This window comes from Equus przewalskii, chromosome 25 (assembly GCF_037783145.1).
Source record: "Equus przewalskii isolate Varuska chromosome 25, EquPr2, whole genome shotgun sequence".
Classification (NCBI taxonomy): Eukaryota; Metazoa; Chordata; class Mammalia; order Perissodactyla; family Equidae; genus Equus; species Equus przewalskii.
In genome coordinates, this window is record NC_091855.1 from 33,149,714 (window position 1) to 33,174,084 (window position 24,371).

Below are 24,371 nucleotides of genomic sequence, written 5' to 3' on the forward strand. Positions count from 1 at the left end.
TTTTTTCCTTTGTTTCCTTTTTTCTTTTTTTTTTATTGAGGAAGATTAGTGCTGAGCTAACATCTGCTGCCAATCTTCCACTACTTTCTATATGTAGCATACATAGAAAACTTCAGAAGTTTTGATTCTTAGCCTGTGTTTCTTTGAAGGTGACCCCATCTTAGGAACCCTACAGATTGCCTAGACATTCCATACAGCTCTGGCAGTGCTTTCAGCATTCATGAAGGGAGAGTCGTCTTGCCCCTAATCTATCATATCAATTCACGTATCATGTAGTTGCCAGATTTTTTGGTGGAGATCAACAGTGTCAAAACTTTCTATTATGATATTTTAGTGATGACGAAAAGGAAGGAGTAATTTCCTGTATTTTGTACCTCTTTTGTGTTAATTAGTGAAATATTTTTAGTGTTTCATAACTAAAATGCCTAAATTAATCTGGAGCAGCAAAAACAAAAGATCAAACAAATCCATCTCTTCAGTTCAGCAAGACGCAGCATTTTGAGCACCTGTCATGGAAGTTTCCAGAGGCCAAAGCGACGCTTGCCATCTTCCCGATGTCCTGGTGGATGTAATAAATGACGAGCTTTACCAACTGGGTGCAAGGTGAGGAATTTTAAGACATTTGGCAACATCATAAGTCACAAGTCACGAGGAAAAAAAAAATTTAGATGACTCATGAGACAAATACTCTCTCAGGTGAGCAGTTAATTCCAGAGACAAAATAATAACTTAAATGTTGGTGCAAAAGTATATGCCAGCTTCGCAGTTCCAAATGTCATTCCAGTTCTTGGAAAAATTAAGTCCTTCCCAGTTATGATTTTTGCATATTTTAAATATTTAAAATTTTTACAATTGTCAGTTCTTTGACAGTCGAGGTCGTTTTCTTAAGTTGTTGACAATAACCTAATGGCTGCGCTTTAAATTTTTTTTAAGTAAAATATTTATGAGGTTCCCAGCTTGCTTATAAGTTATTCGCTATCCCGCCCGCCCGCACAACCCCTTGGAGCGCGCCTTCGTCCGTGCGGGATTTGGTTCCTATCGGCTTCCGTAGCGTCCCTCGGCGACTTCCGCCTTCGACGGGCCGTCTGGCGAAGGCACTTCCGGCAGCGGCGGCTCGAGCGGCCGAGGCAAGATGGTGAGTGACTAAGGGTTTCGGCTGGTGGTCGCGCTGCGACGGGGTCCGAGCGGCCCGAGACGAGAGAGCCAGACTGCTGCTCAAGGCACTGGGCAGCCCGCTCCTCCGCCGCCGGCCCGGGCTCCGCGGGCACGGAGGCTCCGGGGACAGCGTCAGGCCCACTGCGGGCCCGGCCGACCGGCGGGCCTTGCCCGGGGACCTGGGTTCGGGGCCTGGCGCGAAGGGTCCCCGGCGGGCTGGTGGGCGGCAGAGCGGGGCAGGTCCCTCGGCTTCGCTCCCCGCCGACCGGGGCTCTGCTGCCCGGCGCTGGAATTTCGGTGGGAGTCTCCGCCAGTGACTGGGACGGGCGCCTTCTGAGCCGCGGGTGAAGGATGTGCGACCGGAGAGGAGGGGAGGGGTCGTCCCGGCTGAGCGGGGGAGTCGGAGCCGTGGAGGACCGCGGGAGGGGAGCATCTGGAGGAGGCCGTAGAGACCGACGCTGTTGGGATGGGTGGAACCCCGAGGGAAAGGGCCCGTGGGGCATTAGTAATGGTCACAGCCGCGTTTATTTCTGAGTTCACAGAGCGAGTGTTTACTGAGCACCTGCACTTTTGGGGACGAGGACAGGCTCTGCTCTAGCCACTGAGGATCCGCGGGGGGGGGGGGGCGGGGGCACATGATTGATGAAGTCTCTGCCTCCGTGGAGCTTACGTTCTGGAGAAGGCAGACAAAAAGGAGAGAAATACAGAATGTGATGTCTGGGAGCGGGGTAGAGATGGGTGGGGTGCCCACTGTTATATGGCTGCCTTGTAGAAAGGACTAGGATGGGGAGGAGTGGCTGTTTGACATAGGGTACCAGCGAAGGTAGCTGAGGAGGTGAGATCTGAGCAGAGATCTAAGTAAAATGAGAGAGTAGCCTATGCCAGTATCTGAGGAACCCGTGGTCCAGGCAGAAGGAGCAGCAAGTGCAAAGGGCCTGGGATGGGAATGTGTTTGGCCTGTGTTGTGAACAGCAGGAAAGCCAGACCACATAGTCGTATAATCTTTTTAAGGACTTTTGGGTAATATTCTAAGCACGACACTTTTTTAATATTTTCTCATTATTCCTCACAACAGTCCCTTGAGGTAATTATTATTGTTATCTTCACTTTACCACGGAGGAAACCGAGCCACAGTAAGCAGCTACGCTAGAACACAAACCCTGTCATCTTCCCTGGAGCCCTTGCTGTGATGTGTTAGATAGCCATGCGGCAGAGAAACACGCAGATGTTGGTGTCCTGTAGACCTGAGTGTGATGCCTGGCTACATCTCTCACAAGCTTTGTGACAGTAGGCAAATCGCTTAACCTCTCTGGGCCGTGGTTTCCTTATCTGTAAACTAGAGATATTGATAGTACCAACTTCATAGTGTCTGTAAGAATTAAGTGAGATGATACCCTGAGAATGTTTAGCCCACTGCTTGGCATATAGTAAGGGCTCACTAATGGGTTACTTGTTACTCTTATTTGAGACTGAGAAACATAGTGTAACATGCCCCAGACGGGAAGAAGTTCGGGGCCCATTTGAGAAAATGTCCTCCAGCGGGGCCAGACTTGTAGGATCGTGAGAGAAGTAGATGAACCTGGGAAAGGTCAGTTGCAGCCAGTTTGGCGAGGGCCAGGCGTGCCGAGCTGCAGGGTTTGGACATTACACCATGAATACCAGGGAGCAGTTGAAGGTCCTTAAGGAGAATTAAAGGGTCCGCTGTTTGTTTTAGAAGGTAATAGCCAGATTGGTGAGGGGAGAAACGACCTGGGAATCTCAGTTGAGAGGCTAGAGTCTGTAAGATATGATGGCCTGGACAAAAACAGAAATGGAGGATACACAGAAAGTGAAGAACTGAACCAGAATGGATTGTTGCAGAGCCCAGATTTTGTCACCAAACTGAAAGTTAAAATCCTGATGCTAACTTTTCTTACTTGTTAATAATAAGTTGAGGAGTAGTTACTATGCGTCATGTAGATGTCAAGTCGTTTGCCTGTGTTACCTCGTTTTCAGCGAGAGATAAGAGCTGGTGTCGTCCCCACCTTCCAGTTAAGGGCACCCGACTTACCGAGGTCACAGAGCCTGGGAGTGATGGCGTCGGAACTGAAACCACACCTGGAGGCGTCTCATTCTGGAGCCCATGTTCTTAGGCTGTTGCAGTTCCCATCCAGACGGTGGGAATATGAGCCCTGCCTTGAGGGACTGTGTGGCCTTGAGGAGACAGTGCAGGAGAAGTCTAGTACAGACTTGGGCACGTGGACAGTAGGCACCCCACACACATTAGCGGCCCAATCAATGGTAGATTTCCCTGGTAGGTATAGGAATTGTTAAAAGCCTGTAATTCTGGCAGCCCGTTGCAGTGTAACTAATTCTGTTTCCCAGAATTTCTCGGAGCCCTTAATTACCTTCTTCAGAATAAAGCACGGAGTTTTAAGAGTCCTGCATGTGGGGAATACATTTGACCTAGCTCGTTTAGGTAACCGTGCTAGGGCTGTTTGGTCTCGTTAGTGAACTTGGCAGTGTATTGATGTAGAGGTGCCTGCCTGCCTGGCAGTGATTTGAGGGGACTGAGGGGGCCCCTGTAATCGAGTCAGTTCACTGTTCCTCATTTAAAATGCCGTTACTTCTGAGGCGTTGCTCTGTGTTAACCATTGTCCTGTAACTGAGGGGTCTGTTTTAAAGTCAGAAATCCCAGTGAGCTTCCGAACACGCTAAGTTCTTGATACTTCAAGGTGATTCAGCTTTTCAGGTCGGAAGAAAGACCTGCCCGAGAGCCCCTCGCTTGAGGGATGGGACGCATGTGAGTTGCTGTTGAAAGGAAAGTCTCCTGCATCTTCATCTGATGTTAGTCAGGAGTAAATGATTGACAAGTGGTTCTTGGAGAATGGGTAAAATGATTTCGATTTCGTGGCCTAATTTCATGAAATAGACTCTCGGTCGCCTCAGTCACATAGTTTTATATTAAAGAATGTCAAGCTCTTCCTTCCCCTCAAGAAGGGAGGGTCTTAGAATCTTAGCCTCATAATGATACATCAGTTACAGCTATTTCTCTTTTTTTTTTTTTAAGATTGGCACCTCAGCTAATATCTGTTGCCAATCTTTTTTTTTTTAATTATTCTTCTTTCTCCCCAAAACCCCCCAGTACATAACTGTATATTCTAGTTGTAGGTCCTTCTGGCTCTGCTGTGTGGGACGACACCTCAGCATGGCCTGATGAGCAGTCCCATGTCCACACCCAGGATCTGAACTGGTGAAACCCTGGGCCACTGAAGCAGGGGCGTGAACTTAACCATGGGGCTCGCCCCTATCCCTATACCTATTTCTTAATTGAGTTGTCCTTAATTTAAGAGGCAATCAATTGCAAGGTGTACCACTGATCTACTAACAGCTTTTCAGGACAAAAAGATTCTACCACACAAAATGTACATGTTGACTGCTAGGTACGTCTAGAGTTCAGAAATGTTAAAATGAAGGGGAAGTGTTGGTATCTTAGAATCAAAGGCAAATCAGAAGGATATTCTTTTGAAGTGATCATTTTCGGAATTTCTACCTCTGTCTGATTTTGGATTTTTTGTTGTTGTTGTTCAGGGTCAAAGTCAGAGTGGTGGTCATGGTCCTGGAGGTGGCAAGAAGGATGACAAGGTAAATAAGCCAGATGTGTCTGTGATGTCAGTAAATTGTAGAAGATGTCATAGGTCTCAGCTGAGAAGTTCTTTGGGAATTCATGAATTTAAAAAATACAAAATAAATGATCCTGTATTTCTTTAACCAGTCTGGCCTACAGATACACTACCCTTTCATGTTTTAGAAAAGATTGTTGACCTAACTATCAAATAGGTATTTATGAATTAATGATTTTTAATCGTGTGAAAGTAATAACATTATAGAAGTGTTAAAATTAATTGCCTGTAATTTTAGTGTTTAATGTCCTGAGATGTGAAGAATTGTCTCAAATTATTTCAACTCAAACTTCTGGCATATAACTCTGAATTCTAACCTCTCTATTCCTTATTGAATAATCTGTCATTGTGTATTGTAAAAAGAAAGATCAGTTACATTCACATATTAAAATTGCAAGAATATAATAACCCAGTTGTTATTGTTGTTGTTGTTTTAAAAGGACAGTTTTTAATAGCATCCTAAAAGATAAGGAAAATTATATCACCTGGAAATAGGTAATGGTTCTACAGAAATGAATTTGTGTTTTAATATGATTTCCCTGTGGCTTTTTTTTTTCCTGCTGTACTAAACACTCAAGGACAAGAAAAAGAAATATGAACCTCCCGTGCCAACTCGAGTGGGGAAAAAGAAGAAGAAAACAAAGGGACCAGATGCTGCTAGCAAACTGCCACTGGGTAATGACATGGTTCCTCCTTGGGGTCTTTCCGATTGATTCCTAGGGGTTGTCTCTGTGTCTGTAGCTTAGAGGTCTCTGAATGTGGAGACAGGAAATGGGGGGTGGTTGAAGCTCTAGCCCTGTGACTATTCTCTCCAGTTCTTCTGTGCGGCATTCCTCTAGGTTGGAATAAGAGCTTTATTTTGGTTTTAACAGCATACACGCAGTATACAACTGTGTCTCACTTTAAGAAACTCCACTAGTTTCCTTTAAATAACCAGCTCCTCTTGTGTATTAAAAGTACAGTTTTAGATTAGAAAACTCATGTCGGGCTTGAGTAACTTAGAAACACAGTTATTTCACAGGGAAATGGAGTGCCACTGTGTTGGAATTCACATCATGCGATGCCTGAACATACACGTTTTCAATGGCTTCCTACTGACCCGACCCAGTCCCCCCTCCATCCTCAGCGCACACCCTGTGCCTCGCTCCTTGCCCATACTGCTGTCCCTTGTGTTCTTTGACTGTTCTGCATATCAGGGCCTTTGCCCTTTGCTGCCCTCTGCTTAAAAATCTTCCCCCAGTCCTTCCCCTGCTGCCTGCTTCTCATTTCTTCAGGCTGCAGCTGAGATGCCTCCCTCACTGCCATCTAAACAAGTCCCTTCCTGCTTAGATGAAATAACTAATTTTAAAAATATTCCTTGGTTAAGAATGAAGATAGTCAGACAGTAGAAATGTGCCACAATCCACCACAATGAATCAATATGGTATTGATAAAGAATGGATCATCAGATCACCACAAGAGCATAGAAAGTCCAAAAACAACATTGTTTCATGGATAATTTATGGTAAAAGTGACAGTTCTGTAGGAAGAGGATGGATTATTATAAATGCCTGGCATCTTTTATTTGCAATTGAGAGAAAATGGAATTGCCAGATGGATTACAGATATACATATTAAAATAAGTAAATAAATGAAAATTCAGGAATATATTTATTTAACCTTAGGGGAGGAGAGACCTTTGAAGAAGTCAGGAAACCCGGAAACCACAAAAGATTGATAGATCTGTCTATATAAATGTTAAAATTCTTGTGTAGCATGAGACTTCAAGCCAAAAGAACACAAAAGAGATTGGGGAAAATGTTCACCAGAAATGCTAATACCTGTAATATTTCACAGTCCTCCTACAAATGTGTGCTTGTGTTACAGCTGCTGTGCAACAGTCTGTGCTGACTGAACAGCACATGTAGCTATTTTTATTAGCACGTCTGGGAAGACTAAAGCCAAGCAATCTACAAGCAGTCAATGACTGTTTTCTTCTTTATGTTATATACAGACAGTTCAGTTAGTCTGTGTCGTTTTGTGTTAGCTGTCTGGTCGTAGACCTCATCCCCATTTTTACTTCCTTGCTTATAACTGCCAAAATCCCTTTCCCATTCACATTTAACACCTGCTTACTTAGGGTCAACAAACTTTTAATTTTTCAGTCCAAATAAAATAAGCTTATTTTAAATCTTAACTTTTTTCCCTTAAGAATGAACTGAATTAATTCAAACTTCAAGCTCCAGGTATAATAAAGTTTTATTTTTTAATTACAGTGACACCTCACACTCAGTGCCGGTTAAAATTATTGAAGTTAGAGAGAATTAAAGACTATCTTCTCATGGAGGAAGAATTCATTAGAAATCAGGAACAAATGAAGCCTTTAGAGGAAAAGCAAGAGGTAAATTGAGAAATTAGTGTAACTTCATTTTTACAAAGTGAATTCTACTTAGAACCTAAAACTGTCAATGAATAAATGAAATTCAAGTAGTTGAACCTGTCAGGCTTTTACAGATCATTATTAGCTGCCTTTTAAAAGCACCAGCTGCTTTGTAAATCTAGTGAACTGTCAGCATCATCTACTTTTTAGTTCTAATCTGTTTCCCTTTCGGTGTACTCTAACGTAGGAGGAAAGATCAAAGGTGGATGACCTGAGAGGGACCCCAATGTCGGTAGGGACCTTGGAAGAGATCATTGATGACAATCACGCCATCGTGTCTACATCTGTGGGCTCAGAACACTACGTCAGCATTCTTTCATTTGTAGACAAGGATCTGCTGGAACCGGGCTGCTCCGTGCTGCTCAACCACAAGGTAAGTTGATCGCCTCTACGAAAGCCCGTAGCAGTGCTTTGTCCTTCCTTGTTATCGGTCCACTGTTCCAGACCTGTGGACGTAGATTGCCAAAGCACCCCTAAGAGTAGAAAAATTCTGTGGTTGGCATTGCTTTGTTGTAAACGAATTGTGTGAACCTCACATTCCTGTGTAAAGCTTAACGTTCCCTGTTAGGTGCATGCTGTGATAGGGGTGCTGATGGATGACACGGATCCCCTGGTCACAGTGATGAAGGTGGAAAAGGCCCCTCAGGAGACCTATGCTGATATTGGAGGGTTGGACAACCAAATTCAGGAAATTAAGGTATGTCTAGGAACCAGCTCTGGGTTTTTAGACTTTGGGTTTCTTACTGCTGTCTCATTTAGGGTGCTAGGAGTTGTTTTGCATGTTTTGTTTTTTCTTTATTGATCAGACCAGTAACTGACTCAGAGCTTGTCAGTTGTGGTGTTTTGTATTTGTTTTTTGGTGGCGGCGGGGGGGAGCAGTGGTGTGTGTTGTTCTTTTTTCCCCTAAACCAGCCTTCAGCCCACTAGATCTCATTCTTTTTTTTTTTTTTTAATGCTTTTTTGGTGAAGAAGGTTGGCCCTGAGCTAACATCTGTTGCCAGTCTTCCTCTTTTTTTTTCCTCCCCAAAGCCCCAGTACATAGTTGTATACCCTAGTTGTAGATCATTCTAGTTCTTCTATGTGGGACGCTGCCACAGCATGGCCTGAGGAGTGGTGAGTAGGTCCACACCCAGGATCCGAACCGGTGAACCCCTGGCCGCCAGTGTGGAGCGTGTGAACTTAACCACTCAGCCATGAGGCCAGCCCCATGTATTTGTTAATACTGAGTTAGGTACTAGAAATAACAATAAATTGTATGATAGTTCTTGTAGCACCTGTAGCTTAATACTTTTTTATCCAATGTTTAATAATTATCTGTGTGAATATATAATGTTTCCAATTGTGTTGGTGTCACTTGTGGCTATCTAGAAACTTCCAGTGATGTATGGGGTAGGGTGAGTGACACATTCTTACAGAGTGGTGGGGTCTAGAACATAATCCCAGCCCCTGCCGTGGTCCTAGGGTTGGGGGAAAGTGGTCCTCCAGGATGGCTGTGGGCGAGCTCTCTGCAGGTTCTTTCATCCATAGGGAAGTCATTCAGAGCTATCACAGATCTCCACTGGTGACCTCTCAGACAGCTGGGCACTAGCCATGATGTCCCTGGTTGGTAACAGCAATCAGAAAATGTTGCCAGCTCCTGTCTGTAGTTTAATTGAAGAGGGTGAATTTTAGATTTCTCCAGTTCGTTTTGCTCAGAAAGGCTTAATGTTGTTCAGCACTGACGTCTGCTGGAAAGTGCAAGGGGAATTGGGTGCTATTGGGAAGAGGGGATGGGTGCTGGGAGCTCGAGTAGGACAGATGTCCTCTCCAGTATGCCCTTGTGCCTAGTAGCAGTCAAGCGCATTGTCTCAAACAGGAGTGATTGAAATTTTAGTTTATTTTTGTTGAGAGCGAGATATACTCATGATGCCATAGTAGATCTGCTGATAATTTCAGTAAGAAAGCCTTTCGTTTTTACCGAGTGTTTGTTTTCTGCAGGAATCTGTGGAGCTTCCCCTCACTCATCCTGAATATTACGAAGAGATGGGTATAAAGCCCCCTAAGGGGGTCATTCTCTATGGTCCACCTGGCACAGGTATGCATGGTCTGCGTTTGACACTTTCCAGACGCTCAGCTTCTCCCTTGAGCAGCAGCATTAGCCAGTTAGAATTACTTAACTGTTGAGTGAGGATGCCACAGTTCCTTAGGTTAAAACGATGCTCTAAGACATTTTGGACATTTTTGCGTAAGCAACTCCTTTGGAATCATACCTATTACACAAAAGTATATTTATCTGTAAAGTAGATGCAGTAGGAAACTGAACTTAGACTTGAAGTTGTAGACTTCAACAGAGTTAATGTGTTAAAAAAATATAATAATAATTGGTAAGAAAAAATAAAAATAAACCAGGATGCTCAACTATGGCTGTACATTGAAATCACCTTGGGAGCTTTAAAAAATACTGATGCCTCGTCCCATCACTGAAGATTCTGGTATATTGATTTGGAGTGTGGCCAAGAGTCACAGCAATGGTGGAGAACCACTGATTTAAAAGCTATTGTGTGCTGTTCAGATTAGGTTTATTCTCTAGTCCATTGATACTGAATGAATTAATATTGGATGAATAAATAAAGATATACGTACATACAGTCATGCGTCACTTAACAAGGATACGTTCTGAGGAATGTGTCTTTCGGCAATTTCATCATTGTGAGAACATCGTAGAATGCAGTGACACAAACCTAGACACCACGCACCTAGGCTCTATGGTACTGATCCTATGGGACCACCATCGTATACGTCGTCTCTCGTTGACTGAGATGTTAATGTGGCACGTGACTGTGTACATATTTGGTTCATTATGCAATAAGTTGACCTGAGTAAGTTGTCCGGGACTTAGCAGTTCATTGCTGTATAAGTTCCAAAGGGAGAGCAGTTATTTGATGGAGTGAATCAAAACCATGTTCCCAAGAGGATCTTGAGAGCTGAAGACTGCCCACAGTTGGGGGACTGGGAGACAACTGTGCTCAGAGGCAAGGAGCTCTTGCAGCCTGTCATCTTACAGCTCAGGAAATCATTTCACAGAGGCCAGTGACGAGCCCAAGGCCCCATTAGCTCTGCGAGTTGAGCTGGTAGCAGGGCTGGAGCTGGAATCCAGGCCTCCTGACCCGCAGCCACGTGCCTTCTTTGGAGCATGTGTGCTACAAGGGGCTGGCTATGAGGAGCTGGGGTGAGGCACAGGGTAGCAGGCCTGTTGGGAGGAGGAGGAGGAGGAGACTGGTTTAGTGATCCTTCTGGCCACTGAAGTGTCCCAGCAGCTGGACTCGGCTGCTTCTGGACTGTAAGATCCCACCCACTTAGAAGGTCCTTTTTGTCTTCTGTTCACCATCTTTAGTTGATGTTCTCAGGGAGTGGTCCAGCTTTCTGAACCTTTGCACCTGCTGTTCTGCCTGCCCAACCAAAGGGAACATCATTGCCACATCTTGTCGCAAAGCTTAGTGCTCTGTCCTTCTTCCCACGTGGACGAAGTCTTCTGTGTCACTCACCAGCAGCCCCCTCCTCCTTCCCCTGCAGGCCTAAGGTTGGTCCTTTACCAGTTCAACCTCTCACTGCCTCTGCATCCTGAGGTGACTGCCTAGCCCTTTGCCCATTTCCTCTCAAAGGGGCCAAGGTCGTCCAGCTCTCAAGTTCTCAAATTGTGTGCTTGTAGCTGACTCTTGGTTTTGACATGAAAGAGAAAGGGAATAGAGCAGGATTAGAAAGGTGGTTTGAGATCTTCCCTGAGATTGGTGAGGGGAACTGCCTCATAAGGGCACACCACAGACAGGAAAGTCTCCTGAGCTTTCAGCAGCGCTTGGTTGTGGCTTTTTCAGGAGCTGGTCCTGTTTCACTTGTCCAGGCCTGCGGCCCAAGCACCCCCAGCAACAACTCTTGGGTCAGCCCGGGGCACTTGCAGGCCTGGTGCTCAGGAACACTGAGTGTTTCCTTAGGTCAAACCTGGATTCCCAGGCCTTTTTTCATCACTGATAGTTTCATAGTTGAGTTTGGCTCTCTAACCCTGGCTGCATGGGTCAGGTTAAAATTGTATGTAACTTGAATATCCCGGTTGTAAGTATTTTCCAACATTATCATGATGAATTTAGGAAGACAGTTAAAAATAATCAAAATGTTATTTAGGTTTTCCTAATTTTCCTCTTACTGCTTTGGAGAACAGAACGTCAAGACACGTGAATGGTGGCATGCCTTTTCATCACAGGGATCCACCCAATTTGATGTCCATTTAAGGTGGTAATGACAGTTTTTAAGTTAAAACAGCACTTGAAGTTATTTCCCTTTGTCTTTTTCTTTTTTAACCTAAAATAGGTAAAACCTTATTAGCCAAAGCAGTAGCAAACCAAACCTCAGCCACCTTCTTGAGAGTGGTTGGCTCTGAACTTATTCAGAAGTACCTAGGCGATGGGCCCAAACTTGTTCGGGAATTGTTTCGAGTTGCTGAAGAACATGCACCATCCATCGTGTTTATTGATGAAATTGATGCCATTGGGACAAAAAGGTAGACTTTCTCTTACCTATTTTGCATCATTTCGAGGTAAAAACCATGTAGCTCTTCTCTGAGAATGATCAGTCATTGGGCACTCGCTGGATGGCCTGCATGTTGGTTTCCACAGTTCCTACTGTCCATGGCTCTCTGGATGGTTTAGGCTCTTCTCTCCCAAGTGCCGGGTAACAGCTCCCCAGGAGTTGTGAATGTCTGGCACCTGGTCAGTGGATAACTGTGCGTTGAGCACCCACTCTGAGCCAGGCACCATCTGGACTCTGGGGACACAGCCGAGAGCACGAGTCTCTGCCCTCAAGGAGCTCACAGTCAGGTTAGGGGATCAGACACCAAATACGGAGACTGAATAAATATTTCAGGCATGAGAACCACTACAAAGAAAATAATATGTGTAATTGGCTCTTGGGAGGGTGTGACACGTGGGTTGAAACCACAGTGTTTTGTTGTAATTCCCCTTTGGCAGTTGGGTCTTCATTCCTTCTTTTTCTCTTCCAAAGGTATGACTCAAATTCTGGTGGGGAGAGAGAAATTCAGCGAACGATGTTAGAACTGTTGAACCAGTTGGATGGATTTGATTCAAGGGGAGACGTGAAAGTTATCATGGCCACAAACCGAATAGAAACTTTGGACCCAGCACTTATCAGACCAGGTCAAATTTGCTTTTTATTTCATCCTTGAGAATTAATGTGGTCATATGTATTTGTGTTTCTTAAGCACACTGTGGAGGGATTGTATAAATGATACATAGAAAGGCAAATACTGTATTAAAACTAGAATAACTTACAAGACTATGTCCCCTTGAGATTACAGCTAAGTAAGAGCGTGATGTAGTCTGTGTAGCTTGGTTCTTTGAATTCCAATCTTGTATTGTGATCTTTTCTTTCCCTTAGTTAATATTCCCCTTTTAACCTCAAGAATTTTTTCTGAAGAAAGAATATATAGGATAGCTCAGGTTCATTTTTTACATTCAGGTAGCACCAAAAGCAGCAGTAGCTCATGTTTTTACTCTCTTTTATGTTTTTACTACTATCAATGCGTCCTTATCCTCTAAATAGGCCTTTTAGGAACTCCTCCTTTCATTTGTTTCTAAAGGTACCAGAGCAGGGAGGATTTCTTTAAAATGGGAGGAATTCAAACAGAGGTTTACAAACTGTAAAGATAAATGTTTACATGTTAAGATTTGGACCTCCTTCCCACAGGATGCTGCTGTCTGACCTCTCCCTGAGCTGGGGGCAGTGCCTGGGGCTGTACAGGGGTGTCACTGAAACCCTTTTGTGCCCGCAGGCCGCATTGACAGGAAGATCGAGTTCCCCCTGCCTGATGAGAAGACCAAGAAGCGCATCTTTCAGATCCACACCAGCAGGATGACGCTGGCTGACGACGTTACCCTGGACGACTTGATCATGGCTAAAGACGACCTGTCCGGTGCCGACATCAAGGTGAGAACGTGGGCTGGATCATACCTCTTAGTTTTATCACATATATGTATGAGTTAGGATGTTTCTTCCCAGATGACCAGAATTTAGAGCAAGGCCTGGCAGCATTGAATGTGGGTGCAAGCTGCTTTTCATCGGAAGGCCTGGGTTTTCATGAGGCATGAATGCCGTGGTTAGGTAGGGACGGCACACGCAGGGCCTTCTCAGGCTGGTGCCTGTACTGAACTGCGTGTCACTGTCATCTGTGTAGATGAGTATCTTAGTTCGTGAGTAAAACTCTTTTTAAAATTGAAATTATTTTTGAATTTTGCACCAACTTTTTATTTTGAAAAATTTCAAGCCTTCAGAAAAGCTGCAACAGTAGTAAACACCCGTAGGCCCATCACCTCAGTTTACCAAATGTCACCCTTTTGCCTATTTGGTTTCTCTTTTCTACTGAACCATCTTGAATATCCTGAGGGCCAGAACCAAATAGAAACTTCAGTGCCAGGATTAACTGTGTTTTTGTCACATTGTATTACATAGGTTCTTGTTTTGTTCTACTTTTGGCAAGTAATTATTGAGAAAATAAACATATTACCATAAATACTATACTGAAACTTCTTTAACTAGAATATATGTTCTGAGTATGGGTACATGAAATGGAGGTATAATCTCTGTTGCCTCTAGATTTCCAGGCCGGGTATAATTTCATCTGTTTTCTAGGAGTATGACTCCCTTTAACGAAAGTGGGGCTGTGAGAACTTACTGACCTGCCAGGCCACACAGCTGTTAGAAGCTGAGCCAGTACTAGAACCTGGAGCCCCGATTCCTGGGCCAGTCCTCCTCTTTGTTAATCACTCCCAGTTTAAGCCACCTCAGATCCTTTGAGAAGATAATTAGAATGCTTACAACATTTAAGAAATCTAATCTTTCCCAAATGATTTGAGCAGTGTGTGTTTAGTCTAAGTGTCTTACACCTTATTTCAAAATGGCTCTTTTAATTGTTAGAATAAAAATAAAGTGTTTCACTTTCTGAACATACTGTTCTGTCTTACAGGCAATCTGTACAGAAGCTGGTCTGATGGCCTTGAGAGAACGCAGAATGAAAGTAACAAATGAAGACTTCAAAAAATCTAAAGAAAATGTCCTTTATAAGAAGCAGGAAGGCACCCCTGAGGGGCTGTATCTCTAGTGGACCACAGGTGCCTTCAAGGAAATGGCAGTGGGGGGTCCCAGCGCCTCAGAGGGATGAGGCTGGGGAAGCTGCCCCAGGAGTCCGTGTTCCAGTTGGTCTTTATTAGCAAAACATCCCCTGTATGTTTTTGAGCATAAGTGTAGGATGCCCACCGGGCTGCCTTCGTCTGTTGGTCACGTGCAGTGCTCTCTGCCCAATAAAGCGTGCTCTTTCTCTAACAGTTCATCTTCTTTCTGGTGTCTCCACACCTGCTGCTCAGCAGCACCAAGTGGGTGGATCCAGGTGTTAGGGAAGCTTCTGTGAGTGATGACATGGAGTGCAGACTTCAGTACCTGTTGCCCCCAGAGCTGGTGGTGGAGTTACTGTACAACAGCAGCTAATGGGAAAGAAATGATCCTAACCACATAGCCAGCGATCTTTCTTGTTTAAGCAACAAAGTCTGAGTTCATGTGGCTGTGGCTTCAAAGGAAGAAAAGACAGCTTTCCCTTATGGAAGTTCTGTGGGTTCTCAGCACTGTGGGGCCAGGAAGGAAGTACTGATGTTGCGAAGAGATTGAGGGTTCCTTAAAAATCTCAAAAGGTCAGGGCTGAAGAATCCCATACCAGCTCTGCCTGTTGTCGGATTCAGAAACCTCATCTCTCTCAAGAGCGTTTGGAAATGTGTCAGTTTCCCCTTCCTTTTCTTTGTCTGTTTCCTGCACTGCTCTTTCCTTTCTGAGCAGTTCAGGGTATAGCAAGGTAAGCATCCACATGGTTGGCTGGCAACTTCCTTGGGGGCTCTGAGACGCTGCCCCAGAAAGTGCTCTATGTTGCCTTCCCAACCAATGTCCGTCAGTTTCTAGCCAAAACTATTCTGCAACACTGGCTTTTCTGGATGAGGTGCCAAGGAAATATGTCTTCAGCAATTCTCAAGATCATGACTTTTTTTAAAAAGCCAGAGAAGCTGGGAACCCCTCAGAAATCAAAATAACATGGCCAGTCTGGGCCTTCGTATCTTAAGCAGTGTGGATGCATAGCAGAGGAGGGCGTACCTTCCGCACATCTCACAGGCAGGGCTGGGTTTGGTCGGAAGGAGCTGGCTCCATTCCACTCTCCTCTGAGACAGAGGTCACTGGCAGGCTCCCTCCCCTGCAGCAGAGGCCTTATGTCTTTGGGCAGTGCCTTCCACACCAGTGTGCACACAAGTCCCCAGGAAGGCCTGTTCGGATGCAGATTCTGACTCAGCAGTGCTAGGAAGGGGCCTGAGAGTCTGCATTTCTAACAAGCTCCCAGGTGATGCTGCTGGTCCACAGATGGAAGTGTCACAGAGTAGGGCTTAGGGAATAATGAGAAACTCTTAATACACTTGATAGAGGCCAGAACACCAAGTTTTAAATGACTTCCCACTGCTCTGAAGATAAGGGCAAGATCTGCTCTCCTGCTAACCTGCCCGGGGAGGAGATCCTAGTGTTGAGTAACCAGACCTTTCATATCAAAGGCTGCAAGACCCATAAGACTTGGCAGGACCACCAAGGATGCCAACTGAGGGGGTACACTCACCATGGTGGGGGCTGGCACCGGCTGGGCTAAGAAAGCCAAAGGAACGAGAACTTGCACACACCAACCACAGTAGGTTTTGTAATCACTTAGCGTGATTCTTGTCTACAGACATATATACACATGTGCACATATATAATATGTAAAACAATAGCTTTTGTGTCATTTGCACATGCAAAAAATATGCAAGAGGTGAGAGACTGGTAACCCAGACATTCTCAAGAGAAACTTCTAAAGCAAAAGTCTGTTAACACACGCTTGCACATGTGCATCACTGGTCTCCTCTTGCCCATCCTGGTTCCGACAGGGCAGGCAACGTTGCCTCAGAGATGTGGTCCCCATTCCCTTCCTGGTCTCTAGTCCTCAAGCAGAAGCTCCAGCTCCTCCACCGGCAGGCGCACCCGGAGCTCCTTCTCAGTCATCAGGTCCAGGATCTCCTGCATCTCATCGGGGAAGTACTCCACAGCGTCCATGTACAACACCTAGGACGGAGAACCACCACCCTAGTCAGCCAGCCGCTTCTAGCCCAGCGATCCCGCCCTCCTGCTGCTCCCTCCACAGCCTGCACTGCCCTCCGCTGTCCTAACTCAGCAGCACCCAGGCATGCTTCAGGAAGGACACCAAACCCACAGAGCAGACTCAAAGTGAGGAAACTCACAAGGAGGCCGCCTCCTTCCAAAATGGGACAGGAGTTGCTGGCAGACACTGCAGTCACCCACAGTCTGACTTCTGAGTGTCTCCTGACCTGGGCCTTCAGAGTGAGGACATGGATCCCAACAGGTCAGCACCTGGGCTGAACTCTGGTAAATGCTGGGAAAACCGCCCACAGCAACACTCCCAGGAAACACCAGCTCCAGTGCAGGGACAGTAGACAAATGCCTGCAGGCTCAGGCTCCATGGGGACCGCTTCACTAAGAAATGGCCCAGGATGTGCCCTGTCCCCAGTGACAGGTGCAGGCCAGGCAGACACTGGCTGGACTGAGGCTTGGCAGGAAAGTCCCTTGGAATCTGAAGATACCACGGTCTTTAGAACTCACCTTTGCCCAAGGACAATTCTGAAGTGCTTTGTAGAACACACCTTTGCTTCTTTCCTTGTTTCCTAAGGAAACCTGAGGTGAGGGAAAAAAACACAAATGTGATGAAACGGAGGCTAAGGCCATAGAAACCACCGCTGTACTGATTCACATGGGGGCTCCTCGGCTGCAGTCAGCCAGCCCACGGGGAGAGCTGGCACCATCACGGTGGCTGCTGGGTTTGGGCCCATGTACCATGGGACGCTCTCGGGCCACTACTGTGTTGGGTCATTTCCTCTCCACCAACGGGCCCAGAGTGTTGACCTTTAACCCTGCTGACTTGCCTTTGTCTCCTCCTTCACTCTGAGCCATCATCACACCTTGCGTTACTAACAGTGCCTGGAATGTGGCCTGACTTTATACAAACAGAAAATACCTGCAGAAGCTGGAGCAGCATGTGGCATCTCCTACCTGGGGCCTCTCCCAAGTCCCAGGAAGGGAAGGGATCTGTCGTTCGGTGGCTCCCCCAGAGGATCACAGCCCCCAGGCCGCTCTGCAGGCTGCTGAGCGTCTGTGGCTGTGAGTGGGCACAGGCAGAGCTCGTGGAGCTGATGTCTATCTCTGGGCTTTCCTCCTCCACATGTGGCCTTCCCAGAGGAGAGCCTGCTAGCAGACACCAGCTCTTCCCGCCGGGCAGCCGGTGCAGGGGACCAGGGAGGGCTGTTGACCGGCCTCCCAGAAACCGGGCGATGGCATCTAGAGACTTGTCTTTGGCTCAGGAGCTCGCTCTACCAAGGGCAGCCTCACTGACTCCCTTCTCAGCTCCTTCAGGTTCACTCCCACAGTCACCAAGACTGTACCTTTGGGCTGTAACCAGCGTCTGTGATAACCTTGCTTCAGGCGAGGCTCAGGCCTTCCCAGCCCCCTCCAAGTGCCACCACAGAGCCAGCCTCATGGTGGACTCCTGTCTTCCCTCCCTGGCATGAGCCTCGGCCATTCTGAGGTTGGACGTCTGAACTTATACCCAAGGAGCCAGTGTGAGCTGTCCTTCCTTTGCACACCAAAACACTTCAATATCCTCTCCTAAAATACTGACTAAACTTAAGACTTTTTTTCCTTGTTTTTCAAAGAAGAAAGAAAAATTGTATTACTGTTCTTTCTCAACCCCTGCCTTTGTGAGACTCACAGGTACTCCTGGAGCCCAGCAAATCCAGGTGAATAAATTGACTAGCCTCAAATGATACTTGCTCTCTGCGATTTCCTTCACCAATCGGCCGCCGGAAGATGCCTTCGTGTTATCAGGTACGAAGGGCTCAATGCCAGGTGAAAGCTGGGTGCTGACTTGGTTTCTTCCATTCAGGATTTCATATTCTAAGACATGGCCTTGTATAGATCTTTTCTCTCTCACTAGAGCAGAGCCTCAAATGGGAAGAAAGTTCATGAGCGGTACCCTGGCTCTCTACGTCCTCCTTCCTCACCTTCTAAGTGTTCTCATCTTAGCAAACCATGACTCCTTATGAAATTCCTAAGTCAAGGCTGACATACCACTGTGGGGGACTCCCATGGCACCCGGTTACCCCAGGGTATCGGGACTGAGTAAGCGTGTCTCCTCAGGCAGACCGGGAACATCTTAGGGCACTGACCAGGTGCATGCACAGAACTGAAGACGACACAGCTTGTGAAGGAGCAGAGCTGCTGGTATGGGTCCCCAAGTAAACCGCCAATTCCACCAAGACAGTCTCCAGAGTGAAGTGGGGGCCGAGATTTCACACAGAGGCTGCCCTCTGTGCCCCACACCAAGCCCCAGGAAGCAAGTCTCACACGCACTACATGCACGACTCAGCAAACAAAACCTTTGTAAACAGATGACGCGACCCTCTGGAAAGCCCTCGTGCTGTGGGCCTTCTGCCCAAACCTGAGCTCTCTCGACACAGGCAGGTATGGGGTCGGGGAGGGGCCGGGGGACAGGACCCACGGCAGTGTGGATGGCACCTGCCCCTCTTCAGTAACAGGGTGTCCAAGCTCTCCATTTAGAGAAGCTGTCTGATGCTTAGTAATCACCTGTTTGGGCATTTCTGTGCCTTCATAGCTGATATGCGCCACCTCCACATGGGGGAGTAACAGCTCTAAGAAAATGAGAAGCCTGACGGTCTTTGGGCTTTTGCAAAATTTGATTCTCTTTTCTTATCTGAGTATAAAGAAATCTAAGTAACTGTGAGCTTATCTAACTTTTTAAAGTAATTTGACAAAACTGATATCCAGCCCTCCCCAAATAAGAACAGGATCCATTTCTGTAACACGTCATCAGAGTATTCATTCCGAGAGGAGGCTGGCGCTCTTGCTGGAGGTTTATTTACTCACCACCAGAAAGGAGAGCTGAGGAGGTTCTCTTCCCTCCCACCAGCTCCTGTAAACGGTGGCCTTTCAATATATGCTAACTGCTGTCAACACAGTGGGAGAAGAAATCATACTGGAGACTGAACAGAAACCCAGGGACTACCAATTCAAAAATGCCACTTTCCCTTTCTATTTCCTGAGACTTCTCTCATCAGGCCCAGGGAATCAGCTAACTGGTTTATACACTTAAATTTCTTTCTTTATTGTGGAGGTAGATGACCAAATTAAAGAACTCTAGGAATCTTAAAAATAACCAATTTTAGCCAAAACAGCAAAAAAAAAAAAAGGTTTGGCTGAGAAAAACAGCACATTTGAAAGCACCCCCCAAGTAGATGTTTTAACCTAAATTCCAACCTTAGTGGAAAATTTCAACTGCTGTTTGTCCAGTTCCTTTCTTCTCCCATATTCTCCATAGCCAACAATCAGTTTTAACTCCTTCATTCATTTTTGCAGGGAAAAAAAGCAATCAAGCAAATAAGCTTGCACGCATGTAAGTATGCTTGGATGCACGTACATACGCACACAGGAAGGCACACACACACCACCGAAGACATCAACAACCCTCCACACAGCCTCATCCTCCCACGACAGGCCCGCCCTCTCCTGGCACTTGCAGCATACACCGTGCATTTTGGTCTTAATTTGATTGTTTTCAATGTGTTTATCAAAGCCTTAGGAGCCTACCCAGATGCCTCCAGAAATGCTAGAGGAAGTCACTGCTCTCATTAATCCTTGGTCCAATAACCTTTCTAAAAAGACAGAAATTCCTTAAGGGCCCCAATCACTTTTTCGAAGTCCACAAGGATCTTTCTATCTGCAGTCTCACTAAACTTGGCTCATGGCAGATCCTCGGAAGAAATGCTTTCAGTCTGCACTCACTCTACCTGTAAAAGTTAAACTGGCAAATTTGCAGGCTCTCCCTCTTTAATTGTAAAGGTCTTTCATTTGCTCGGGAAGACTAACAGAATATCAGTGCTGGAAATAACACGAGCATCTCATCTGCTCCTTCGGCTGAGTGGCCAAACGACAGGAGTGGAGATTCAACTGGAACCCAGTTACCCTGACAGCTCCCCCAGCTGCCACCTCGGATGCACAGGCACGCCTGCTTACAGACCACGAATGCGCCATGATGTGGACTTCTGAAGGTTTCCATTTCACACAAGAGAATCAAGCCATAAAACGTGAGCTTTCAGGTCTGAAGAATAAATGTAAGGAAACACATAAACTCTTGTAGTAATTCATCGTGATACCAACTTCTGCCCACAGAGACGTGCCCATCTGTCCTGGGTGTGCCAGTGAGCTACTGTCCTGAGATAATACGTCCTCCCCAACTCTCAGGCCTTTCAGAATCAGGGGAGGCAGACCCAGATGAATTCTGGAATCTAAGGAGATAGGGGGAGCCCACACTTCTCCTAACCCCTGACTTTCTCTCTCTCTCTCTCTTTACACCTGACTCTGTCATGTGTCAGTTGGAAATGTTCATCTACCTTGATCGAGTTTTGAGAATTTATGCTATGGAAATGATCAGAGATATACATAAGATTTGCATATAAGGAAGTCACTCTTGGCTCCTGAAAGGCACAATGTTCATTGCAGGTCACGTGACTGAGTAGACTTGAACTAAAACAACACTCACGTGGCCTAGAAGACTGTCTTTCTAAAAAGCATGAAACTTGGCAGTAGATGTGTTCCAGCAAATGAGCCCGTCCCACTGCAGGCCTCTAACCACAGACAAAGCCAGCGCACAGACCCCGTGAAGCCCCAGAACCACCTTTCAGCCTGCGCATGCTCATTAACAAAATTAAACTGTGTCTTCCATATGCAATCACTATGGTGCTTTTAAGTAAAAACAAAGCTGCTTTAGAAATATCTATTTTAAAAACCACAATCTAGATTGAATCTTATCTTTTAACAACAGCAGAATCAGGACCTGGAAATTCTTATGAGCAGAATGGCAAAGAATTTAGGTCTCTTTCAAATGAAAACTCTTGGACCATTTCCAATTGTTGACTCTACGAAGTCAACTCAGAGAAACCCTATCAAGTTCTGCTGCTCCAAACAGCCCTGTAATTACTCTTCAGTTTCATTCCACCAAACACCTTGAAGAAAAGTGCAACTTTTGACCCCTTCCCAAGTCCTGAGACCTGACATTATTCCACCAGGGTTCCCATTAGGGTTAACAAGGCCAAGAAGCTGCGAGGGCAGAAATAAGCCCCTCTCAGCTTCCCCTGCAGCGGCTCCTGGACACCTGCACTTTCTCACCTGCGAAGGAAGAAGCAGAGCCCAGCATAAAAACAAAAAGTCGAAATATTTTCTTACCAAAAAATTCAAATACATCCTCCACAGTAAGGGGCACTGGCTGCCGCTGTCACTCCGCATTGCATTTTCAAACAGGGCTTTGATCCGATGTGTCAAGCCGGTCTCAGGAATTGTGGCGTGGACCTCTCTACCATCTACCCTGCAAGACAAAGGCCCATGTCACCCCGAGACAAGTTCTCGCATCCTACCTCGCAGGAGAGGAGCACTGTCAGGGTCAGCAACAACTGGACTAGAGCGTGTCAGAGGCAGTGCTGGCCCTCGGGACTGGGGGCACAGAGGACAGATGTGATGTGGCTCCTCCAAGGCCAGAGCAAGGCAGTGTCCTGGGTGCTGTGGTTTCTACACCACGCTGAATCTGCCAGAAGTCACAGACAAACTCCTCGCTTCTGTTTTCTAAAGAAAACCTACCCTTTCATCAGCAGAATGCAAATCTGACTTTATGGAAAGGAAAGACCTTGCAAATCCCAATGGAAGAAATAAAAAACAAGTGAAATACTATTCAGAGGCAATTCTGCCCAATTTATAAGGTCAGAGTGAAGCAACAGCAAAGATTCCAGAAGGAACAATGATGTCGACTCGGTTCATGAGACTGTCATTTAACCCTCAGATATAAAATACTGCTCAAAAGATGACAGTTAACACGACACTGTCGTCATCAGTAACAATAACAGAGGCAGGTAATTCTTTCACACTCTTTGTCCTCAGCACTTCCCTCACTGGCCCCTCGGAGCAACCCTATGAGGTAGGTTCTTTATTCCCATTTTACAGAAGGAGAAACTAGGAGAGAGGTGAAGTGACTTGCCCAAGGTCACAAGTGGTAAGTGGAAAAGCTGGGACCTGGATCCAGAGCCCAATTGCAGAGCCTGCACTCGTACCCATGTCGCTTTCACTACAGCCTCTCAGACACGGCAAGGCCTGACAACCACCACCTACGCCCCACAGGCAATGCTCAGAGTCCCACAAAGCAAGGCCCAGGAAGACAGCCACAAAGCCTCTACTGAAGGCTGCTGCTACTTTGTAAGTCTCTCATTCCTCTTTCAATATGTTATTCTACAACACGGAGCGTACCCAGAGCTGGTGTTCTAGGCACTGCGCCGTTTTCATTTCTGTATTCCCGAGGCCAAGCGGGGTGGTAGGAACATAAAGGTCTGTGGACACATGAACAAGATGCTCTGTAATTACCTCTGAACAGTTTCCACTAGTCTCTTCCTCATTTTCTCGGCTTCAATGGCAAACAACCAAGGCTCTAAGGGTTTAGCAGACCTGGTGACTGCATCAAAGAATCTTCTGGTCTTACTGGCACTGTGAGACTTATTCTGAATCTGTACATATGACCTCCAAAGAACCTGGTTGCCCGGATACAACTTTAAAGCCTCGGAGAGTGCCTCTCGCAGAGGGGCCAGCGGGTAAACGCTGACTTTCATGTGGAATCTGAGCAGGCTGGTGTGCATCAGTGTGACAGCCTCGAGAACACTGCTCAGACGCTGGGTGCCGGCACTGTCATCCTGGCCACAGCCTTCTGGGGAACCAGAGCCCTTCAGTTTTGCAAATACTTGCTCGTATATCCGCACAGCGGCATCGATCCCCACGGTCAAATACTGAAAGAGCATAAAGCATTTGACCAAGCTAGTTAGGCAGTTCAAGGAGTTGGTGGGAGCCGGTCCAGAGACACAGCCCTCACCCAAGCAGTCCTGCAGTGCGTGTTCATAAGCCTTCCGAGCTTTCAAAATGTGAACGGCCAAGACCTGCCCGGCGTAGGGCCCACAGGGCCCGTTCTCAGTCAGCCTGGTTAAGATGTGAACAGCTCGGGCTGTGGCGGCCCCTCTCGAGTCTAGCAACAGCTCCACCTCCAGCTCAGCGTAGAGCAGACTGAGCTCACAGAGTTCGTGATCCTTCAGTTCTCTGCTCCCTGCCATGCTGAGTGCTGTATCGAAAACCTTCCTGGCGTCCTCCATGTTGCCAAGCAACCACTCCAGATGCGCATACTGCTTCCAGAGGCAAAAATCGTTGCGGTTTTCCGGCTCCTTAAGGAGATTCTTGGCTAGCTTTTTGCAGTTCTTTCCTTGTGACTTTAATCTCTTCTTGTTTTTAGTGTGCAGACACCAGATGACCTAGAAGTAAAAAGAAAAGGATGGCTCCTAGTGCTCAGTGATTTCACAGCAATCCCTTTGTACTGTCAACTTTAGAAAGCCGCACAAGGCATCTACATTTCTTTCCTTTATCACGAGTTTGGTAAACACCCAGGATTCCTGGGCCAGGAAACAAACTGGAATTTTACCAAGGCTGCAGGTGCCCCCAAATGAACACATCCAGATTTCCATTCAAAACCTCTATGAACAAGGCTTATATACTCCAACTCTCCTTCTCCAAAGAGAAGTGGCCACCAAATTTTATCAGACACTATTTTAATAGTACAACCTCGTGTGTGCAATCTGTAGCATCAGAACTTTATGTTAAGATTCAATACTAACTGGTGGCCAGCAGAGGGCAGAAGAGTCAATCCTAGCTGAATTTCTAGGAGACAGAAAGAGCAGAAATAAGTAGCTTATTTTATCTATTTTAATAAGCCCCTAAATCCTCTAACCCTGCTTAAGCTTAAGCTTGGCTCTTAACACTAACTGCTCATATAATCAGACATCTGCTACCACAAAACTCAACACAATCAACAGCTCGTCACCGAAGGGCTGGACTCACTGCAGCCCTTCTGCAGGGCCAGCCGCACA

General features: G+C 46.3%; 2 protein-coding genes across 5 annotated transcripts in view; one reads left to right on the forward strand and one right to left on the reverse strand.

Annotated features, from left to right (window-relative positions):
- The first annotated feature begins 495 nt into the window (after positions 1–495).
- On the forward strand, positions 496–14,601 carry PSMC1 (proteasome 26S subunit, ATPase 1). 2 transcript variants are annotated; one of them, XM_008518526.2, is made up of 12 exons: positions 496–603; positions 934–1,135; positions 4,726–4,779; positions 5,396–5,492; positions 7,073–7,197; positions 7,424–7,609; positions 7,805–7,933; positions 9,214–9,310; positions 11,578–11,767; positions 12,268–12,419; positions 13,055–13,209; positions 14,246–14,601. In XM_008518526.2, the coding sequence occupies exons 2-12, from the start codon at positions 1,133–1,135 to the stop codon at positions 14,378–14,380; spliced, it is 1,323 nt and encodes a 440-aa protein (XP_008516748.1). In that variant the 5' UTR covers positions 496–603; positions 934–1,132; the 3' UTR covers positions 14,381–14,601. The 2 variants fall into 2 exon arrangements, with proteins under 2 accessions (XP_008516748.1, XP_070449818.1); XM_070593717.1 differs by lacking the exons at positions 496–603; positions 934–1,135 and adding an exon at positions 1,920–2,442.
- Positions 14,602–15,973: 1,372 nt separating this feature from the next.
- The window catches only part of NRDE2 (NRDE-2, necessary for RNA interference, domain containing), a 45,049-nt gene continuing 36,651 nt past the window's right edge, over positions 15,974–24,371 (reverse strand). For 2 of the 3 annotated variants that reach the window (XM_070593715.1, XM_070593716.1), the window contains exons 11-14: positions 22,831–23,759; positions 21,649–21,787; positions 16,957–17,028; positions 15,974–16,401 (exon numbers count right to left, since the gene is read on the reverse strand). In XM_070593715.1, the coding sequence (XP_070449816.1) occupies positions 16,276–16,401; positions 16,957–17,028; positions 21,649–21,787; positions 22,831–23,759 (1,266 nt within the window). In that variant the 3' untranslated portion in view covers positions 15,974–16,275. The remainder of the gene's footprint in view (positions 16,402–16,956; positions 17,029–21,648; positions 21,788–22,830; positions 23,760–24,371) is intronic. The other variant, XR_011532918.1, reaches the window with a different exon arrangement.

Bases quoted from the DNA above. Each gene is read 5' to 3' on its own strand.
- PSMC1 (XM_008518526.2), top strand. The intron at 4,780-5,395 runs GTAAATAAGCCA...TAAACACTCAAG, and splicing joins GTGGCAAGAAGGATGACAAG to GACAAGAAAAAGAAATATGA. The intron at 7,198-7,423 runs GTAAATTGAGAA...ACTCTAACGTAG, and splicing joins CTTTAGAGGAAAAGCAAGAG to GAGGAAAGATCAAAGGTGGA.